The sequence below is a fragment of the Drosophila kikkawai genome, chromosome 3R (assembly GCF_030179895.1).
Source record: "Drosophila kikkawai strain 14028-0561.14 chromosome 3R, DkikHiC1v2, whole genome shotgun sequence".
NCBI classification, from domain to species: domain Eukaryota; kingdom Metazoa; phylum Arthropoda; class Insecta; order Diptera; family Drosophilidae; genus Drosophila; species Drosophila kikkawai.
In genome coordinates this window covers 16,482,019-16,503,913 of record NC_091731.1, presented here as the reverse complement: position 1 = coordinate 16,503,913, position 21,895 = coordinate 16,482,019, and the positions used below count along the sequence as shown (strand labels likewise).

Below are 21,895 nucleotides of genomic sequence, written 5' to 3'. Positions count from 1 at the left end.
AATTTCAGGGGAAAAAGCTAACAAATAATATGGGTATTCCCTAGACGACTGAATTATTGAAAATAACGCAGTAGTTTGCCGAACTTTCAACTGAAAACGGCTTCTCCCATACAAACTGCAAAAAATATCGGCCAATACATTGCCGATGTTTTCAGTAATTCAGTCGTAGTTTTTTCATTTTCAGATATGCCAGAACTAGCGTGAAATAAGCTAAACTGACAACGTGTAAAGTTAGTTTTGACATTTTACATGAACTTTTCGAGATTTTTTAGGAATTTTCATCCGCCACTACTAGAAAAAACTCGAACGAACAATAAAATTACATTTTACATTCTACATGAGAATTCGACCCCAAGCCATAAAATTTGACACCGTCGTGTAAAGTTTGTTTTTGGGATTTTTTAGGGAGAGCCAAGTTTTCGCCTGGCAACACTTAGAAAAAACGAATAATAAAAGGCCGTGCTTCCCTGTAATTTTTTCGCATTTGAAAAAAAATCTGATCGAACGTGACCGCTCGGCAGAACAAGTGAAGTAGCAATTACACGATTATATTTAGTACTTTCTAACTCAACAACACAAGGTAAGTGCTAAGATTTCAACGCCGTCTTTGTTGTAAAAAGTGCATTCAAAATATTTCGGTATACCGATGAAGAAAAAAAATTGCAGTTAACCACGTGTTTTTCGCCGTCATCGACCCAAGTCTATTGGGCAAAGCCTAATTTCCTCATTCAATCAATACTTGCATAGTAAAAACGAGACTTCTCGAACTTTCGACCCCTAATGAGTAATCTTTCACACACAGCTACGCTTGCATTCACACACCCACGTGTACTTTTTCTGATTTCAAAGAATAATTAAGCAAATGATAGTGTAGCTGTGACTAATTACTTAGAATTTGAAAGAACAACGTGATTGCGCTTATCTGGAATATTCCACTGGGAAATGTGCCGCCTCACAGACGCAGTGCAATTGTATACGGCTCGCGTCTGTATATGTACAAATTCTTGCGTCATCCACCGGGGTCTCGACATTGTGCTTTTAATTATCTTCTTTTAAATCAATGTTTAAATTAGTCATCGTAATTGCTAATTTATTTCGAGTGTCATTGAGCTTTTCTGGAATATTCCAATGGTAAAATGTGCGGCTTCTCACACGCACACCGGCAGACGTCAGCGGCACATGCATACTAAATCATACCCACATAACACACTTCAGAAACATGCTTAATTCCCACCCAGACATGAATGTGTTCTATCTGGCAAACGCGGATGGTTTATAAATAGTCTTAATATCCATAAATTTATATTTATGTGGGTTTTCAAATATATTTAGATAGAAAACACGTTGCCAACCGGCATCCAAAGTACACGCTCGTGTGTGTATATGTGAGTGGGTAAAACTAATACACACGAAAACAGCCCCTTGTCGGCCTCAGCAGTATGGTTGTCTCTTTCCCTCGCATTGTACACGAGTAACCCTCCAAAATGACCTGGCTTCGGCAGCGTGGTTTCCTCCATGTGTGTGTGTGTTTGCTTATTTAGCATTCCAGAATTTTCGTCTTTGTCCATGCGGTTTCTTTACTTTTTTTGCGCACCTTTCTCGGAAAAAGCCATGGCAGCTGCGTCGGCCGCCATTGTTACCGCGTTTTGGCATTGATCTTGCCGTTTTGAACAAAACTCTCGCGTTGATCGCGCGGGCATTAGTCATAACTCGTGATGCGCCAATTTCGTCAACCAGTTTGAGAAATATAGCGAAAAAGCTTGTCAAAACGAAATGCTGGCTGTAAAAGGCGAAATCAGATGGCGCTTATTAGGGGAAATGAAAAACTATGTACTATATTGCCTTGGCGATTATTAAAACATATTAACAACCCTTAGAGACAGTATGTATTACATACTATGTAATAATAATATACGATCACAGATGGCGGTTACTATGCTGTCTTACTAGAACCTCATTATTATAGTATTGTTTGTACATTTCGCACTTATTCGCATTTATTTACATTTATAACAAATTTTGAGAGAAAAATATAAACTAAAAGTTTCCCCCATCAAATTATTTGCAGATGTCTAAAGCTCCTGCTGTTGGTATTGATTTGGGCACCACCTACTCGTGCGTGGGAGTGTTCCAGCATGGCAAGGTCGAGATCATCGCCAACGACCAGGGTAATCGTACCACACCATCCTATGTTGCCTTCACCGATACGGAGCGTCTGATCGGCGATGCCGCCAAGAACCAGGTGGCAATGAACCCGACCCAGACGATCTTCGATGCCAAGCGTCTCATTGGCCGCAAGTTCGACGACTCTGCCGTGCAGTCTGACATGAAGCACTGGCCCTTCGAGGTTGTCAGCGTTGATGGCAAGCCCAAAATCGAGGTGACCTACAAGGACGAGAAGAAGACCTTCTTCCCCGAGGAGATCTCCTCGATGGTGCTCACCAAGATGAAGGAGACTGCCGAGGCCTATCTGGGCAAGACTGTGACCAACGCGGTCATCACCGTGCCGGCCTACTTCAACGACTCCCAGCGTCAGGCCACCAAGGATGCCGGAACCATCGCCGGTCTGAATGTGCTTCGTATCATTAACGAGCCCACGGCTGCGGCCATTGCCTACGGTCTGGACAAGAAGGCTGTTGGCGAGCGCAACGTTCTCATCTTCGATCTGGGTGGCGGCACCTTCGATGTGTCCATTCTGTCCATCGACGACGGCATCTTTGAGGTCAAGTCCACCGCCGGTGATACCCATTTGGGTGGCGAGGATTTCGACAACCGTCTGGTCACGCATTTCGTGCAGGAGTTCAAGCGCAAGCACAAGAAGGATCTGACCACCAACAAGCGTGCCCTGCGTCGTCTGCGCACTGCCTGCGAGCGTGCAAAGCGCACCCTCTCTTCCTCCACCCAGGCCAGCATTGAGATCGACTCTCTGTTCGAGGGAACCGATTTCTACACCTCGATCACCCGTGCCCGTTTCGAGGAGCTGAACGCCGATCTGTTCCGCAGCACCATGGACCCTGTGGAGAAGGCTCTGCGCGACGCCAAGCTGGACAAGTCTGCCATCCACGACATCGTGCTGGTCGGTGGATCCACTCGTATCCCCAAGGTGCAGCGCCTGCTGCAGGATCTGTTCAACGGCAAGGAGCTGAACAAGTCGATCAACCCCGATGAGGCTGTCGCTTATGGTGCCGCCGTCCAGGCCGCCATTCTGCACGGTGACAAGTCGCAGGAGGTGCAGGATCTGCTGCTGCTCGATGTTACCCCTCTGTCGCTGGGTATCGAGACCGCCGGCGGTGTGATGAGCGTGCTGATCAAGCGCAACACCACCATCCCGACCAAGCAGACCCAAACCTTCACCACCTACTCCGACAACCAGCCCGGTGTGCTGATCCAGGTGTACGAGGGCGAGCGCGCCATGACCAAGGACAACAACCTGCTGGGCAAGTTCGAGCTGTCGGGCATTCCTCCCGCACCCCGTGGCGTGCCCCAGATTGAGGTCACCTTCGACATTGATGCCAACGGCATCTTGAACGTGACTGCCCTGGAGCGTTCGACCAACAAGGAGAACAAGATCACCATTACCAACGACAAGGGCCGTCTGTCCAAGGAGGACATCGAGCGCATGGTCAACGAGGCCGAGAAATACCGTAACGAGGATGAGAAGCAGAAGGAGACCATCGCCGCCAAGAACGGTCTGGAGTCGTACTGCTTCAACATGAAGGCCACCCTCGATGAGGACAATCTGAAGACTAAGATCTCCGACTCTGACCGCACCGTCATTCTGGACAAGTGCAACGAGACAATCAAATGGCTCGATGCCAACCAGCTGGCCGACAAGGAGGAGTACGAGCACCGCCAGAAGGAGCTGGAGGGTGTGTGCAACCCGATCATCACCAAGCTCTACCAGAGCGCTGGCGGTGCTCCCGGTGGCATGCCCGGCGGTCCTGGAGGCATGCCGGGAGCAGCTGGTGCTCCTGGAGCTGCCGGTGCCGGCGGTGCTGGCCCCACCATCGAGGAGGTCGACTAATTCAATCGCCCCACATGCAGCCCACACAGTAACAATTCTCCCAGCTACAAAATACCAACCAAACAGTAGAAGAGTTGCTTAAACAAAACTTGGATTCTAAATTAGAAAATGACTACAAAACATAAATCAGCCACCAAATCAAATCGGGACGAACGACAACTGCTTCCGAGAATCATTTATAATATTATTTCATACTAGAACAAAACCAAACACTGCTCCATAATAATATATATTATATTATTGTCATCGATCGATCATCCAAACAATATTTGCTTGTACTTGAATTCAATTAATAAATTTGAGAATTGCAAACTATGGTCTTGTTTATTAATACAGTTTGGGGGAGCTACAAAGTTTTACCAACTTTGATGTTTTAAACATAAATTTGTTGGTTTAATTGTTAAATAGGTTGCACTGTACTTGGTTTGGTGTGGCTATCTCGTTTGCTATTTGTTCCAGATTATTATCTTATCTTTGATTTTATCTCTATTTAAGCATAGACTAGGTGTGCTTTTAGCTTTGGTAGAGTGGGAAACAACAGGTGTGGCCGATGAAGAGAGATTAAGTGCATTAAGTTCTAGAAGACTAATATAGGACCATGTTTCCATTTCACTAATTTCGTTCAATTTTTATTCTATTGTAAACCGTCCTATATTTTTCCTTTTCATGAAATTGAAAGGAACATTCGAGTTAATTGTTGTACAACATTAAGAATACTAAGGGAAAATTGCTCTAGTCGAGTGTTATAGAATAATTCTTCTGCAATTTGTTGCATATTTCTAGGCGGCAAAATTAATTTCTCAACTCTTAATCCTACGATCTAAAATTCGAGACTCGAAAAAATCTTTAAAGCGCTAATGCTTAATTTCTCATCCTTAATTTTTATGTGTAAATGTATTTGCTCTATATTAATCCACCCAAGCAAAGTTGGGGTCCTTTTCCTGCTTCGATGATGGCCCACCGATGACTGGCAGGTCACTATTGTTGGGCCTGTACAGGCCACCGCTAAAATTGTCCCGGGCGGGAAGGCGCCGGCTGAAGACGTTCCCCGCTGTCCTGGGCTTGAAAATAATGTCTCGACCGGCATCCGACTTAAGGTGGTTTGATTTGGGAGCATTCACCTGGTCGAGATACGATTGCCATTGCTGCAGCTTGTCCTCCGCTGCCCGCAACTGTTCAATACTGCGCTCGTGGCCAGGATTAATGCCAATGGGCTGGATGCCGGCGATCTCCTTCAGATCCACCTTAATGGGTGCCAGAGCCGATATGGCCCGCGACAAGCCTATTTGGGAGTGTCGGATTCGGTGCTCGGTGAGATCGGCGCCCAGCAGCTCCTCGTGCGGATCCATGCGTATGGGTATTATTTTGTTTATCACAAAGAGCAGCAGAAAAGTGGAACAGATTCCCCAGCAGACCAAGCATAAAGCTGACAGGGTTTGAATTCCTAGAAGGTACCAACCACCGCCCTTGAACAATCCGCTGCGACCGTTGGTCGTGTCCAGGGGAATGGGATTGTCGGCAAAAAGACCCACGGCAATGACGCCCCAGATGCCGCATACTCCGTGCACTGCACTTGCCCCCACTGGATCATCCACACCCATGCGGTCGAACAATGGCATGGCCAACACGCAGAACAGTGAACCGATGGCTCCGATCACCAGTGCCTCCCAGGCGCGATACAGGAAACAGCCAGCTGTGATTGACACCAGAGAACCAAGCACCCCATTAATAAGGTCCATGATGTCCATGCCGCCTCCATGGCGCCAGAAGGAGTAGCTTTAGAAAGATTAAGACCATGATAACTTAATTAATAGGTTACTACAAAAATCTTAAGAAATAAGTACTTACATAGAGCTTATAAATCCCCCGCCAAAGGAGCCCATCATGGTCATAACAGCCGCCCTTGCTGCATACTGCCATTTGGCCCCACTAACACCGTAGGTGCTGCCCGAGTTGAAGGCCAGCCAGCCCCACCAGAGAACGAAGAGACCCATGCAGGCGTTGACGGGATTGCCCAGTGGCAGGGGGTCGTTGCCCTCGGAATAGCGGCCCAGGCGAGGTCCCAGCATGGCGGCCGAGGCGAAAGCAGAGGCCCCTCCAATCAAGTGAACCGGTCCACTTCCCGCAATGTCCACGGCGCCTAGCTTGTTAAGGAACCCGTGCTCTCCCCAAACCCAGCCCGCGGGTATGCAGTAGACTGCGGTGTTTAGGAACGAAAAGAGACAGTATGCTTTAAAGTTGCAGCTGGAAGGAAGAGATATATTCGATTATTAAAACATAAAAGTTATAAATGTAAAGTCAAACCCACCGTTCTGCCATGGCACCGCTAACAATCGTTGTGGCTGTGGTGGCAAACGATAACTGGAACAGGAAGGCCGCAAAGATCTGTCCCATCAGGGCATCGCCTACCGGCGGATCGAGCAGAAAATCACCAATAGCGATGAAGGGATTGGAGAGAGGGCCCCGGCCAAAGCTCATTCCATACCCGAATAGCCAGTAGGTAAAGCCACCCAGTACAATGTCGATCACATTCTTCATCATAATGTTCACCTCGTTCTTTATACTCACGCAGCCGGACTCCAGCATTCCAAAGCCCGTTTGCATGGTGAAAATGATGAAGGAGGAGGTCAGCACCCAGTTGGTGTCCTCAACAGACAGATCGTACATTCCTGGTATTACATAGGTGCTATGATTCCTCACGGCTCCCTTTGCCGCTGCCAGTGTGGGTGTGGCGGCATCCATGTCCGTTGACTCCCTCGGGTGTTTGCTGACTGCCAAACTCGGAGACCAATTGGCAGGAGCAGCTGCCTGCGACTAAATGAAAGTTACAAATTACCCTGCATTTGCTTTAAATGCAACTTAATCGCCGTTCAGCAATAGCAGATTATTCCGTGTGCGTGTTGTTTGCGCACCCTCCAATCTGTTGATGTTGTTGTTGTCTGACCCTTAAAGCTTAAACTTGACTTTGGGGTCGCATGCCAAATGCATTTTGCAAAATTAATGAGCGCATTTTGGGTAAATTGAATTTAACAACTATCAGATGAATACGATAGGTGCTTTGCATGCCTCAATAAAATGAAATTCTTTTAAAATCACAATTGTTTTTGTTGAACTAGAGAATAAGTTATCAGGGGTCCCACTAAAGTTGCAACAGAATTAGAACTCAGTGTAAGCTACGGGCTGTTTTAAATTCTATGCTAATTTCTAAAAAAATGGAAAGCATAATGGAATAGCTCCTAAGGTTGGTCTTAAATTACATGTTAAGTTTTATTGGACTAATTGTCGTATTAACAGATTCGGCAAGTATACTTGATTATCTGAACTAATTCCTTGGTTCTAAATAGAATTCCTATATCATCGATCTCATTTTTAGGTAATCAATTATAATAATATTGACTTTACTTGAATATAAAACCTTCATTGAATTTTTTCCCTGCCCCGATGAACACCAACGGAAAACTTTTGAACTGCAACCGTTACAAGTTCAAAGGACTCCCACGCAAACGACTCACGCAGCCCTGGAACTTGACACGTCCAGTGGTTCCAAGCAGGCAACGGTAATTTAACGGGAACCCTGGAAGCGAAACTTCTGAGCGAAAACTCTCGTTCGGTTCGTCGTCGTCGGTGGTTGTTGGTATTGCTCGAACGTTCGCAAAAAACTGTTGAAAATACTTGGATAAAATACTTGTGTGACAAAATAGCAATTAAACAATTAATTCTGTTGTGTGAAGAGTTTTAAATAGCGTGTGCAAAATGTATTTTTTGGCATTGCTTGCGTTCATTGGAAATGCCAAAGGTAACGGGAACGGTCCAGTGGGGAAAACTAATGTGAAAAATTTTATACACACACACAGACAAACGAACATGCAAATTCAGCCCCACATCCTGGCGATGCGAAAAAGGTTAAGCTTTATAATGTGGGAAATCTGTCGATTAAAAGGATGTAAACTCCTTGAGAGTGAACACAAGGATTTTCAGCAAAATCAATTTCGATTGCTCGGATTGCTCCTTCAGCGATAATTGGAAATATGGTCCATGGCCACAGAGTTCACAATTTATGGGACACGGGGCACACACACACACACACACACAGTCAGAGCCAGCACTCACCAATACCAACCCATATTCTGCGCTTCGTTTCGCTCTTTTTCTCAGCGGAGCAGAAGCAGAATCAGACTCAGAGAGGGAGAGAGAGAAAAGGGGCATAACGGTTTTTTGGGTGGGGAAATGGAAATGGCAATACGAAGGAAGTGGCCTGCAAAATTTAGCTTTGCTCCTGTATGTACATATATATGTATGTATGTATATGTACATGTGTGTCTGCTTTGTGGTGGGCGGTTGTTTGGGGGTGTGTGTGTGTATGGTGTTTATTTTTTGCATGTATACTTGCCTCCTCTGTATGGGTGTGAACTGGGTGTGTATGTGATACGCTCGTATGTATATGTCACACACACATACACACTAATTTCACTTGGAAACTCTCGAATGAACGGCAACATTTTTTTTTTTTGCGATATTTTTCCTTTTTTGTTGCGGGGGCGTAACGCACGCCTGTTTGCCATTTTCGTTCGTGCGTTTCCTGCCCAGAAATTCGCTTTCACCTCTTCCGCCCCCTGCCAATCTAACGGTCCTTCGCTGCATACCCATGTACCTATGTATGTATATTGCTGAGAGTGTATGTGCATGTATATTTGTTTTTAATTTGAATTTCCTTTTGCTGTTTAACATTTAAATGATGTCGAAAATGTTATGCGTTTGCATTTAATTTCATTCAAGTGATAAATATTGTGGCCTTTCCTCGCGTCTCTCTCTCTCTCTTTCTCATTTTCACTGATTTACCCTTCCTGGCCCTCGATTGAGCACAGGATTTACAGCACCTGCTGCACTTTGTCATTGCATCTGTATGTGTTCCTTCTGTTTATGTATGTGTAAGTGTGGTTTGGTGGCGCAATTTAAAATCGGCAAAGGAGAAAGTTGGTCAAGTGTGCCAAAATAAAGAATTCAGCTTCCAAGCTTCGAGTGTGCCGTTATAGGTGCATGTTTGGGCTTCTGTCTCAAGTCTCGCATATTTCAGATCCTTCGAACACTGAAGATTTTAACTGAGTTTTTCGCCAACATGTAAATAAATACATACATATGTAATACATATTATGTATTGTATATGCACAAATGTATTTAATTTCAATTAGCTTTATAACATTTTATACTTTAAATGCGAATATGCAACACATGATTAGAAACATCCGGATGGGTTAGGAAATCAAAAAGCTGGAGTTCAAATGAATCCTACAAATATTTAACAATTCTGGGATTGCTTTCTTATTCATTGCGATATCTATGGCAGTACTGCTAGTCCAATGAGATGTCATTTTCGATATTAAAGATTTTAATTCGTTCTGACTTCAACAATTGCAAATGTATTTATTAAAATATACATACAAAAATACATCAATTTGAAATCCTTTTTGCATATATTAAAAATGTGTTATATTATTTTAAAACCAAAAGGAGGGGTAGTACCTTTTATCGTAAGATTTAATATTTTGTAGCATACTTATTTGCATGCTTTTAGATTTTAAAACCTCCGATTTTCCTATTAAAAAGGAATCTCATTTAGCACACAATCGTTTGTGGGATATAGTATAGGTAAAGACAAAGAATTTTAAAAATACTTTTGGCAACAAATTACATAAAACAGCTTGATCCGATTTCTTGCAATTTCTGCAGATGGAAACGCGGTGAGCTCGAGTCTAGTTCCCGGTGGCCACTGCCGGGACTACAACGGGAAGCTGTACGAGACGGGCATGCACTACATGCCTGGACCCGACTCCTGCCGTCTGTGCACCTGCGACAGCGGACTACCCAAGGCCTGCAAGATGGTGCTCTGCGAGGCGTTCAGCAAGTGCAAGTCGTTTCAGACTGTTGGCAGCGGCAATAACTGCTGCGAGGTTATCTGCCTGGATGACCAGTTCAGCGACGGGAGCACCGACTTTGGCATTTGACTGGTGGCCAGTGGCATTACGGCCACGCTCTCTCTATCATTGCTCTTCTTCCTGGTGAATCGGTTGCGGCAACGCAAGATGCGAGCGCGGGAGAATCGCCAGAATGCTGAGGATCAGCGCAGCATAGTGGGGAGCATTGGGTAAGAATTCCATTTATTTTGTGTTCAAGGAGGTGATCTGATGTTGTTCTTTGGCCCTTCAGCTACATTGCCGGCAACATGGGCTACATGGAGGGTAATCTAAGCGCCATTGACTATTCCTATGGCGGCGCTGCTACTCACTATCCCCTGTGGAAGCCTCATTTTCCGCGAGGTGAAGCTCCGCCGCCATACGAGGAAGCGGTGGCCATTTCACAAGCGGAGGCTCTAAGCGCCCAGTGCACGGTGAGTCTGCCAGCCAGCAGCTCCCAAAGAGCAGTAGCTACAGTCAGCCAGCAACAGCAACAGGCGGTGGCCCAAGCCCAGGCTCAGGCGCAACAGCAGCAACAGATCCAGGCGCAGGTACAGGCCCACCAGCATCTGCAGCAGCACACGCTCCAACTCCACACCCAGCCGCAGCAGCACCACCAGCCGTATACCCAACAGCTGGTAGCGCATCCGCATCCACAGCACGCCCACCAGTTGACTGCTGCCGCTCCAGTGCTGCCCCAATCGAACCAGTACACTCAGAGCACCACAAACCTGATTAACATCAATATCAACAGTGGCGGAGTGACCACTATAGCTACCGGGGAGAACCACCAACCGCCTTACAGCTTGCAGAGTGAGCAGCAGCAGCAGCTTACCTTGGAGCAGCATCATCAGCAGCAGCAGCAGCAGCAACATCTTATGCAGCCTCCGGTAAGCAGTGGATCTATTTGTCTGCAGGCCATGCCCAAGCCGCCGGTCTCCGCTGAGTGTAGCTACAAGAACTGCCATCTCAACATCAGCGCCAGCGTGACCACAGCAGCGGCCAGTTCGAGTTCGGCTGCCTACTCGACTGGGCGCAGGACGACGCCTCGCGGATCGCAAGAGCTCCTTCACCAGCTGCCTCAGCAGCAGCAGCAACAGTATCTCACCGTGGCTGATGTGGAAATAAATGCCAGCGCCAGTGCAGCTAGCTATCATTCCCTGCCAGCAGCCAGTGGGGAACTTCAGGCCACGCCCACTCACGCTCAGGTGTTGCAGCATCAGCAACAGCAGCAGCAACATCTGCTGGCGGCCATATCCTCCCCGGCAATGGAGCTCCTGCAACCTCTGGAGATCGCAACGATCTCAGCTACACCAGCGTCCAGCACAGCGGATTCGGTGACCCAGACAACACAAATGCCTGTGCATGGAACCCTTAAGAACAGCCAACAGCAACAACAACAGCAGCAGCTCAGCAAGACACCATCCAGTTCGCGTCGATACCATCGCACGATTCCGCGATATTTCGCTGTGGCCGACCCTCTGCAGGTGAAGCCCAAGACCAGCAACAGCTCCACATCCACATCGGAAGTGGCCGGAAAGCCGGCCAATAAGAAGCCCATGTGCCAGTGCCCCATCCAGCACGTACCGATGTCCTACATGGGGAGCAATGCCAATGCCAATGCCAATGCCTTTCTCGGCGGAGCTGGCAAGTTGTTTGCCACCACCTCAAGCAGCAGCAGCTCCACGCCCACCTGCTCCCTGTCACCGGGAGCGGCAACATCTGGCGGCGTCCGGCATGCGGCCACCTTGGCCTATGGACAGCGAGCAAAATCATCGACAAATCTGCAGCAGCACGCCCAGGACTTAATAACGGCGGCCGCGGGTGGAGGGACTCTAAGGCGGAGCGGATGTGGCCACGAGCCAAAGATAGCCACCATCTCCAAGCAGGTGGGCGATGAGACTCACAGCCCGCATGCCGGATCCGGTGGCGGGGTCAATGTGTCCGCCATTATTCCACCGCCTCCGCTGCAGCATCCCGAAGAGGTATCGGCCCCTCCCATTGTCCTGGGACGCGTTCAGAAGCGCTCATCCAGCAGCTCGGCGGAAAGGGGCCGGAGTACGAGCGGAGGGAGCGGAAGCGCTAATGGGGGACGTAGTGCGTCCAGCGGAGGCGGCGATTCCCTCTCCAGCGCCTACTTGAATCGAAAGGTGAGTTCGAAATGTAAGTAATCCCTTTGTGAGAGCTTGACATGGCGGGGAATGAGATCGCGCAGTCGAAATTGCAGCAGGGCTACTCAGATTGGTTTCCGAAGATTATCTCTCTGGTTTCATTCCTCGATTTGGGTTTATCTAGTCTTGTCCCGCGGCTAATCCATCGGTCTCTTTCAGGTTGATGCCTACTTGAGTTTGACGCAGAAACAGCAGCAACATTTCTTTAACCAACAACAACAGCAGCAGCATCATCATCAAGATCTAAGCAATCCGACTTTACCACCGAAACTCTACAAAAGCCTAACGAATTTAAAGAGCGCCACCGTGGTCACCACATCCTCCTCCTCCTCGTCCGCCAGCGGGAGCAACGCCGTGTCCACCATCTACACGCTGAGCAAGCCGTCCTCCAGTGGTCAGCGCAAGGAGCAGACGCCCACGCTGACACTGCCGCCGGCAAGCCCGGCCACTGGATGCGGGGAGAAGCTGGCCAGCGGAAAGATCAACTCGAGCACTTTCTATCCGCTGGCCAACCACGTCACTTATACACTGCCCAAGAACATCAGCGGGAAGGTATCCCTGAACAGCACCATCAACAGTGTGGTCAGCAAGGTGCCATCAGTGATCAGCATTCCGCCGGACAGCAGCTCGATTGGCCAGGGAGGAGCTGCTGCGAAAAGCACCACACTGCCAAAGATACTGCGCGTGAAGCGAGAGACTGGAGCAGGAACTGCCACGAGTCCGGCGATTGCCCATTGCCAGATGCCAACGTATCCGCTTGCGCCAAAGAGCAACAGCAGCGGCAGCGGCACTGCGGTATCCAGCAGAAGATCGCCCAACAAACAGTTACCCGTGTGTACCACGTCGAAGAACTGCCTGAACCCCAAGGAGCACTTTCTGCCCAACGACACCAGCCTGGACGATGACTACCTAAGTGAGTGCGAGAACTGCAAGATAGCACAGAGTGCCAAGTACTATTTGGATGCGGAATTGAACGGCGGAAGCTCTACGGCCTCGCACCAGGAGACGATGACCCTGCAGCGCAAGTCGCTTGAGGAAACCATGGAAGAGCCGCACGACAGCTACTACCGAAACTCGCACACTCTGCCCAGTAATGCCAAGAAGCATGGGTAAGTCATACATATTTCCTCCAAGTACAAATTGAAAATAATACAACTCGAATTCCTCTTACAGTTCAGTGAGCAAAAACAACAGGGAGTCCTGGCAGTTCTCGACCATTCCCGCTGCCAGCTCATCCGAAGAGGATGTCAACGAATGAGATTTAAGCCATTTTCTTTAAGATGCCCGATCGATCCCATGCCCCGAAGCGCATCCTAAAGAAAACGCAGGCTCCAAACACATCCCAATAGTATCCCAATTCCCCGAAAAGGCAAAGATAAAACTTCAAATTGCTGCTGCAATGAGGGAGAGAAATCCTGTATATAAAACTTAAATCTAAACTATGGCATTAAATATATGTGAGTAGGAGGTGGCAGAGTAACCAAATGTTAGATATTAACCATGGCGATATGCAGCAACCCGCGTGTTTGTTATATGCACACCTGTATGTATATCTCTGTATGTATGTAATTGAATCTGTATATTACGCAATCGAATAAGAGGGGGAGAGTTAGGCCGAGGAAATAAATCAATTATAGCCCATGCATTATTAGCGGAACTGTTGAATATTTAGCATATATGTATATGAAATTGATAATTAGGATGTCAAGCCCAACTGCCATCTGCCATTTTGCCAATGTTAACTGTCAATAATTGTGTATGTATGTAATATCTAAAGAACTTTTTATATACTATATAGGTACTGACCAAAAGTCAAGGTATTCTTCCCCTGCAGCTGCACCGATCATTGCACATAAGAAGTTGTAGAATAAACCAATTGACATGCATACATATATAGAGGAAGAAATAGAATACGTATTAGAATTGAAAGCTCATTCCGACATTGCTCATTCCATCCCATTCGCCCCGCTTTATAAATACCAAACTAAATTGTCATTTCCTTTCCAAACTAACTCGTAATGAATGTACCATATAAAATAAAACGAAACTAAGTCAGTTTATAGGAGTAAGAAATCGTTTTTCAAACATGCTAGGCGTAGGCGGGGAGAAGGTTTATAGACATTAGACGGTTTCTTGATCGATAACGAAGGACTTGCTAGAGAATAACTTTCGTTTGCTTCTTAACGACAGTCTAATGCCAACGATACGAGCACGATATACATATAAGCATCTATATATAAATGTATATGGAATACAGGTAGAGGAGCATGAGAGTCTAGAAATGAGTGGCTCTCTATTGATGAATGAATTGTCTGATTTAATCAATTTTCAAAAACTAATCGATACTAAGCCAGGAGTTACACAAGCAATTAGTCGAAGCCAAAGCTAACCGAGAAGAAATTCCCCTGATTTTAGTCTTAGTTCTCTTATATATGATATAGAATACTTGACTTCTGACATTCTCCAAGGACAAGGACAGAAACTTGGCAATGGTTTTTGTTCCGCTTTTGGTTGTAATCGATCTCAGACCTGATAAACTGTATTGTGTTCAACGGATGCTCAAAATAGCTGTAATTTCATTCTGATAAGTGTAAATGGTACAATTTGTTGTTTAAGTTCGTACTTACTGCATATTGTATGTTCAACGAAGACTTGCTGTTATCAAATGCTCAAAGCGTGTACTGACCACAACGCAATCGTGTCGCCCCAAGTACCCGGGGAGTGTAGTTTAGCGAACAGGAAAAATATAAGTATTACAGAACTTACTCAATAGTATTAAATAAACAAAAATCAAACGTTTTTCAATACATACTTATTAGTCGAGTCGAGTCGAGTCGTTTATCAAAATTTAGTTTCCAACTATTTAATGAACAGAAAAAGAACAGAAAACCAACAACATATGTACATCACGGCTAAGTACGAATTTTTATTCAATAAGCTACAAATATATTTACTATTAAACGACGGCTCAAGAAAACCAAATATATATTGAATTAACAACCAAAAATACTTGGTAATGGTAGTATAATAATTGCAAACCATAAACAAGACATTATAATTAAACTAGTGTGTGCGATATAGTTAAAAACAAATTTACCAAAATCGAATAAAAACCAAACTCGTTTCAACAAACAAATTATTCAATACAATTCAAGTCGATATTGAGATTTGTATGGATAATTGCTTAAACAAACAAAAAATATTACGAGTATCAATGTGTTAATTGAACAAAGTCGTATTGTAACTATTTAAATTTAATTGCAACTAAAAACTGAAAAATAAATTGGTCTATAATGAAAAATAATAAATCTGAGAGTGTGTTTTGTTCTGTATTCTATGGTTTAGGGTTTGGTATATCGAAGGGGAGATTTTTATTACGTTGTTGGTTTTTAAATAAAATAGATAAAATTGCTTTTGTTTTTAATTTTGAATTAAATAATTTTTTCAATTGTTTTTAAAATGAAAACTTCTTAAATGTCATTACTAAGCCCTGAATATTTTTTTCAATTAACAAAATAGCTCATTGAGTTTAAATTAAAAAGAAAAAAAATCTATATATAATTTTTTTCTTATTATTTTAATTATAAATTTATATTGTAATTTTTGAAAATTTCAATAATAAGAAATTGGTAATTCGATGCTGATCAAGAATTAATGAAGTTTTTGTTCCCACACATGGCTTTGAATAATTGCAACTCTCTACCAAGATTCCCAAAATAAGAAGTCAGTTGTTGAGGTTTTAATTGTAAAAAATGCAATACAATTTGTTACGTGTTTTTTGTTTTTTTCGTTTCTTTCGTTTTTGTTTTGTATTTTTAAATCATAAAAACAATTTTACGATGTATCAGATGTTTGTTTGCCTTTAGTTTATATAATATGTAAGGTATAACCTATTAGTTGTTGTTTTGTAATGCCTGATTCTGCTATTAATGCAAAAACACTCGCAAGCGGCGATATTAGTGAATTCCTCTTTTATATTTATATACATACTCGACAACAAAATTAAATAAATTAAGTTATGTATGTATTTTCCTTTCATTTGTTTTGTTTCGGTTTGCTTGATCAACGGACACGGCGGTGGAAGGGAACGATGGAGAGCTGGAGCTAGAGGACAAATAAGAGCCAAGGGCAAAGAGGCCTAATAAAGATGATGCTGCTACTGCCGTCGCTGCTAAAAGTAGAACCGTTCGGAGGATTCTAGCCTAGTTCTACTTCTTCGACGGCTGACTATCCAGCACGGGTGTGATTGTCTTGCCTCCAAAGATCTGGCCCCAACCGATCAGGCTGCAAGTGGAAAGAGCGGGTTTAATTAATGCGAATTAAAAAATGTAGATGCTTTAGTTGTCGCTAACTCACCGCCAATGGTTCTCCACACGTCTGCTAAGGGCTATCTTTTCACCCTTTTCCGTGCACACTGGCGTCGTGAGCACAATCTTGGCCAGATCACCCTTGGTGGCCGAGATGCGACCGCCGGTGCTCAAGGATCCAATGTTAACCAACAGGATCTCGTTTTTCTGCAGCTTCTCTACGCGCGCTCCCTTCTTGTCGCCATCGGTACGAACGCCCAGAAGACGGCGCAGCAGGTAGTACGAGATTTCCAGCTCCTGATAGATGTCCGGCAGCTGGCCAACAGCACCCAGCACTTGGCCGACCAAACGATCGGCACGGCACAGCGTCGGATCGATTTTGGTGCCCACACCAATCAGACCACCGGGAACGGCATACTGCAGCTCATTCTGCTCGGCAAAGAGCGAGACGATGCGTGAGAAGATCGGGCGGCAAGTGATGTTGCCATCACTGTCCTTGGTCACAACTCCCGGACGCACTTCGATCTCCTGGCCAACTTTGAGCACACCGCTCAGGATGGAGCCACCGGCCACGCCGCCCTTCAGGTCCGCCACTTCGCAGCCGGGCTTGTTGACGTCAAAGGACCGAATGACGATCAGACGAGGCGGGGCATTGAAGTCACGCGGCGGCACAGGGATCTTGTTTACAATGTACTCGCAGAGCACATCGATGTTGTACTTAAGCTGGGCAGAGATCGGGATGATCGGTGCGCCCTCGGCGACGGTGCCTTGGACGAACTTGGTGATCTCCTCGTACTGTTCCTTCGCCTGGCTCTCCTTGATCAGATCAATCTTGTTTTGCAAAATCAAAATCTGTTTCAGTTTCATAATCTCAATGGCAGCCAAATGCTCAGAGGTTTGCGGTTGTGGGCAGGATTCATTGCCTGAAAAAGAAAGAACACAATGAGTTAGTCTGCGTTTAAAAATGATATGCATGTGGGCATCACTCACCAGCAATGAGCAGCAGGGCAGCGTCCATCACAGCGGCGCCGTTCAACATGGTGGCCATGAGAATGTCGTGACCGGGGCAATCAACAAAGCTAACGTGTCGCACCAATCTGAAGTTGCCAGAGCAGGCGGGACGGGTGCAGGGTAAGCTGTCGTCCTTGCTCGATGCGTCCGATACAAAGCTAGCCGGTCGTGGGCACTTGGGGTTGTCGCACTTGTAGATTTTGGCATTGGCATAACCTGAAGAACAGACAATGGGAAATGGGACATGAGATTGTGAATCAATCGAGGCCACAAAAGAGTGAAGTGTGGAAAAACCATTTGTTTAATAATGATATGTTAATACGTTTTAATGTAAATAATATTTATAATGTTGAGCTCGGACGTATGATTATAATTAAGGAATAATAAACGAAATTTACATTCACACTTTCCCTCAAGTCAATGAAAAGTCGCATCACTTAATTAATAAAGATATTTATTGGGAAACTGTAAGCTTAGTATTTATACACTTATTAAAATACATAATTTCTGGGTGTCAAATTCAGTAAATAATCATGATAATGTATATACTTCGGTTACTCGAGCACATCTCGTGACGTCCTAATGCAAACTTAACATTCAAAGCAATTCAACACCGTCATTTCCATTTGCAATTGGTGCAAAAAGTTAAAAAATTAAATTTTTAAAATGTCAATCGATCTATTTTGTATTGCTGGAATCCAAAACTAATAATTGTAAATGTATGTATATATATATAAAAAAAAATACAATTCGATGGGGCAGTGAACAATCTAAGGAGAAGTATTTAAGGAATGTCCAGTTCCATCCTTAAAAAAGAACCTTCCGGCAATTGGCCGCCCCACAGCGACACTCGACGCGCGCAGCGGTCGATAGGTTCTCATAGGGCACATCTTCGTTGTCCGCCCGAATGTAGTCGAAGCTCAGCTCCTCGCCAGCTCGAATCTGACGCAGCGTGAAAAATACAAGGTGGGGAAGCGCCACATTCAAGTGCTCGATCCAGCAGGGAAACACTGCCAGATTGGGATCGCATGAGTGGTTAATGAAATGCGAGATATTGCCATAGTTGGCCGCATCGATGGTGAACTCGCTCTCCTGGGCCGTATTGTAGTCAAGGTCAAAGAGATAGGTTCTGCCCTTGTCATCGTACGCCTTTCCGCGCTCGTTTGCCTCGTCGCTGGTTATGATCTCACCAATGTACTCGCACACAAACTCCCCCTTGCGCAGTACGACCGGTGTGCGGACTCCCCAACCACTCCCGTTGCTGGTCTTGAACAGAACCAGCGGATGCTGGCGTCCATGCTGCACCACTCGATTGGAGCAGTTCGGACCGCATGAGCAGCGGCTATTGCACTCGAAGATGGCACTGCCAGGACGAATACGCAGGCGCCGCGTGCTTCGATCATAAGCAAACAATTCGCTGGCCATGCGGGCACAGCACTTTGTGGAAGCAGTGCACTCCTCGGCTCCGTCTTCGCTCGTGCATTTGCAACCCAGGACGGACGGTTCCGGCTCGGGCACTCCCTCGCCGATTATGTTGTTCCGAATGTATACGAAATTGCTATCTATGGTCTCCAGGTCCACCATGTTCTCTACGCGTATCGGCGGCGATGACCCCTCCACGGTGTTCATGATGTTCTCAAACAGGGCGAGATCCACAATCTGCTTTTGTCGCAAAAGCTTCGCCCGCTTGATGTGCATACTGCGCAGGGCTCGCTCTTCGATCCTACCCCGCTCCCGCTGGCTTCGACTGCCGGCTGCCCGATATTGGGCCAGGAGTACTAGATCAATCTGCATCTTTAGCGGCTCAAATGCTTCTACCTCGGCCACAGATACGTTTTCTGTCGGCGGTATGGCTTTCAGCTGCTCCTCAAGCTCACTGGTCACAGCGACTATGTACTTCTCGAAGAGCTGCATTTGCCGATCCACAAACTCCTCCATTTTGGCACAGTCGGCTAAATTGTCAAAGCTCTCCCATGTGTTTTGGCTGGCATTATAGCCCAGCCATTTAACAAAGAAAACAGGCTGCAACTGGACCACTTCGACGTACTCGATGCGCTCCACAATGTACTCGCCCTTGGGTGGCTTTTTAACCATTACTCCCTCGTTATTCTTTGAACGCTTGTGACCGGGAGCGGTTGGAGAATTCATGCCGCTGCTGCGTCGCCGCTTCAGATCAGCAGATCCTTTTAGTGCAAATTGGACCATGTCATGCTCATCGCAGCCCAGGGCACTGCCATAGCCACTGCTGCTCCGTCGGCTAGTGCGTCTCTGCAGGCTGGTAGGCGTAACCGTAGCCGATGTCGTCGACGTTGGTGGTGCCGGCATGGAGCTGCGCAAGCTGCGTCTATGGCAACGCAATTCGGCAAGATGGCGAAGGCGATGGAACTGTTTGATCTCATATTGCTGTCGGTGCTGCTTGGAGTTCAAAAGTATTTGGATTTTCTTTTCGCTTAAGCGTTCTGCAAAGGACAAGGTTTGGACATTTTTGGATTGTGGGTGGTGGGTGTGGTGTGGTTTTTGTGGACGCGTCGCAACCGAAGCAAACGAAAAACACCGGAAGAAAATGTGGGAAAAAAAGAAGAAAAAGATTGGGCAATTAATTAAATTGCTGGATTATCAGTGGTATTAATCAAAATAACAATCAGTTCAAGACTAAGAATACAGGAAAAAAAGAGAGATTCTTAATAAAACGATTTCTTTTTAATTGTTTACTAAGGCGACGACACACCTTGAGAGGCAAGGCAACGCGTATTAATCCAGCAATTTAAATAAATAACATACACGAAAAGGAGTCAACAATACAAGATAGATACAAAATCATTCACAGAACGCTTTTACACCCGGCAAATCGATCCAAAGCAACGACAGATACATAGATCGGAGGAGTAGAGCTCCCCCTTGATTACACGGTGTGCCGTCGTCGGTACAGGTTTTTCTTAAGATTAGGGAGCCTTACTGGAAAACGGGATTTAAATGGAGGAAGTTAGGGTTTCTTCGGCCAGCCGAAAGCATTGTGGATGATAATATACATATGTATGTTCATTCAAGGCTCAGAGGCTGCGAAACTACGGGATTACAGGTATGTGGAGTGTGTAGGAGAGAGCAATATACAGCTAACTTATACTAGGAGGATCACATTTATGCATTCTTCAAGGATCGCTTTGCTGTGTCCACTTACCGAGCTTAATTGTAATGTTGCGCTCCAGCTCGTTTTTAAAGCGCACAGTCTGCACGCCGGAGATGGCTTTCACCACCGTCGATTTGCCGTGAGCTACATGACCGATAGTGCCAATGTTGATGGTCGCCTGCCGCGAGATCACCTCCGGGGAGAGGGGTGTAAGTTTGCTGATTTCCTGCAACGAAACCAAATTGACACAGTTAAGTGTTGGAGCCGGCAATTATGGAATTTCAAACAATAGTTATTACCACCCCCAAACCTCCCGAGAAAACGCGTCGCCTCAGATGCATGACGGTGCGCGGGTGTGTGTGTGTATAACCGTGAACTTTGAGGTTAGAATATCGGTTGAATTGCATCAGCTAAATAGATGGCAACAGTTCAGACACTCTGCCGAAACTGAATCGCTTGCCATATTGCACGTCTTGCCTAGGCACACATACGGTCCGTTAGACTGACAAAAAACCCTGGGAAAAACGCCCAGGCAAAAATGTAGCGCCACGTGCTGCATTTTGCGTGTTTCCCTCGGCCCCGGGCGAGTGACAACAAAAGGCTGTTGGGCATTGCAAAGCAGACTTAGATGATTGGAAGCTACAGATGCTTTAGGGTCCGAAGACCGCCCACGGTCATATGGGTGCGTCCTTGCCGCCCGCGACCCGCCGTTTTCCTGGGAAGCGGCACAATAATGACGACGCGTACACTTTCACACACGGAAAAAGAGGCGGCGTCTGGCGAGAGCCTTTCCAGCTGCTTACCAAATTGCTGAGGTCCTGCTTCTGCAAGTTTCGGTTCACACCGATCTGGGCTTCAGCCGTGGCCATGATGCTGATGTTTTTGAAAACGATGTGTGTACAAAATTATAAAATTAATTTTCAGCTATTATAGCTCGGCATCAAATGTTGTCCGCGCGTGTTGTAAAGGACCGAAAACGCGCCGTAATCCAGAACAACAGTGTTGCGCAGCGTCGTCAGGCATCGATTGCACACTATCGATAGAAAATACTATCAAGCCCAGTGTTTAGCGTATTTCACGCTAGATCTAGTATATCTAAAATGCTTAAAAAAGTGGCGACTAGTTATACTAGATTCGACTTTTTCGTGCATTATTGTTCGTGGCGCGATCCATCAATTAAAAACGTGAAAAAACTGCAAAAGAGATCGAGAGGCTTTTAGCTTTTAATCATTTTTGCAACCCGCTTTGAAACTAACATTTTTTATCGTCGCGTACTTTTGTGGACTGCTGGATTTTTTAGGGCG

The 21,895-nt window shown here is 45.9% G+C and overlaps 5 protein-coding genes across 7 annotated transcripts; 3 read left to right on the top strand and 2 right to left on the bottom strand.

The window, feature by feature from the left end:
* The first annotated feature begins 421 nt into the window (after nucleotides 1–421).
* On the top strand, nucleotides 422–4,339 carry Hsc70-4 (Heat shock protein 70 cognate 4). The gene is made up of 2 exons (XM_017180288.3): nucleotides 422–580; nucleotides 2,069–4,339. Exon 2 carries the CDS (start codon nucleotides 2,069–2,071, stop codon nucleotides 4,022–4,024), a length of 1,956 nt encoding a protein of 651 aa, XP_017035777.1. The 5' UTR covers nucleotides 422–580; the 3' UTR covers nucleotides 4,025–4,339.
* Nucleotides 4,340–4,926: 587 nt separating this feature from the next.
* Amt (Ammonium transporter) lies at nucleotides 4,927–6,798 on the bottom strand. Its single transcript, XM_017180289.3, has 3 exons — nucleotides 6,333–6,798; nucleotides 5,873–6,268; nucleotides 4,927–5,800 (listed from the first exon to the last, which is right to left on the bottom strand). Exons 1-3 carry the CDS (start codon nucleotides 6,764–6,766, stop codon nucleotides 4,933–4,935), a joined length of 1,698 nt encoding a protein of 565 aa, XP_017035778.1. The 5' UTR covers nucleotides 6,767–6,798; the 3' UTR covers nucleotides 4,927–4,932.
* Nucleotides 6,799–7,646: 848 nt separating this feature from the next.
* LOC108084193 (uncharacterized) lies at nucleotides 7,647–10,026 on the top strand. The gene is made up of 2 exons (XM_017180290.3): nucleotides 7,647–7,820; nucleotides 9,752–10,026. The coding sequence occupies exons 1-2, from the start codon at nucleotides 7,778–7,780 to the stop codon at nucleotides 10,024–10,026; spliced, it is 318 nt and encodes a 105-aa protein (XP_017035779.1). The 5' UTR covers nucleotides 7,647–7,777.
* Nucleotides 10,027–10,090: 64 nt separating this feature from the next.
* LOC108084189 (centrosomal and chromosomal factor) lies at nucleotides 10,091–15,233 on the top strand. Of its 2 annotated transcripts, XM_017180286.2 has the most exons (4): nucleotides 10,091–10,166; nucleotides 10,229–12,125; nucleotides 12,306–13,255; nucleotides 13,320–15,233. In XM_017180286.2, the coding sequence occupies exons 1-4, from the start codon at nucleotides 10,105–10,107 to the stop codon at nucleotides 13,402–13,404; spliced, it is 2,994 nt and encodes a 997-aa protein (XP_017035775.1). In that variant the 5' UTR covers nucleotides 10,091–10,104; the 3' UTR covers nucleotides 13,405–15,233. The 2 variants fall into 2 exon arrangements, with proteins under 2 accessions (XP_017035775.1, XP_070142714.1); XM_070286613.1 differs by lacking the exon at nucleotides 13,320–15,233 and having other exon boundaries at nucleotides 10,229–12,138; nucleotides 12,306–12,386.
* A 637-nt stretch (nucleotides 15,234–15,870) lies between these two features.
* eIF2gamma (eukaryotic translation initiation factor 2 subunit gamma) lies at nucleotides 15,871–21,603 on the bottom strand. Of its 2 annotated transcripts, XM_017180260.3 has the most exons (5): nucleotides 21,395–21,572; nucleotides 20,643–20,817; nucleotides 17,444–17,680; nucleotides 16,503–17,376; nucleotides 15,871–16,430 (listed from the first exon to the last, which is right to left on the bottom strand). In XM_017180260.3, the coding sequence occupies exons 1-5, from the start codon at nucleotides 21,458–21,460 to the stop codon at nucleotides 16,355–16,357; spliced, it is 1,428 nt and encodes a 475-aa protein (XP_017035749.1). In that variant the 5' UTR covers nucleotides 21,461–21,572; the 3' UTR covers nucleotides 15,871–16,354. The 2 variants fall into 2 exon arrangements, with proteins under 2 accessions (XP_017035749.1, XP_017035748.1); XM_017180259.2 differs by lacking the exons at nucleotides 15,871–16,430; nucleotides 16,503–17,376; nucleotides 17,444–17,680 and adding an exon at nucleotides 17,902–19,923 and having other exon boundaries at nucleotides 21,395–21,603.
* Nucleotides 21,604–21,895: the final 292 nt, after the last annotated feature.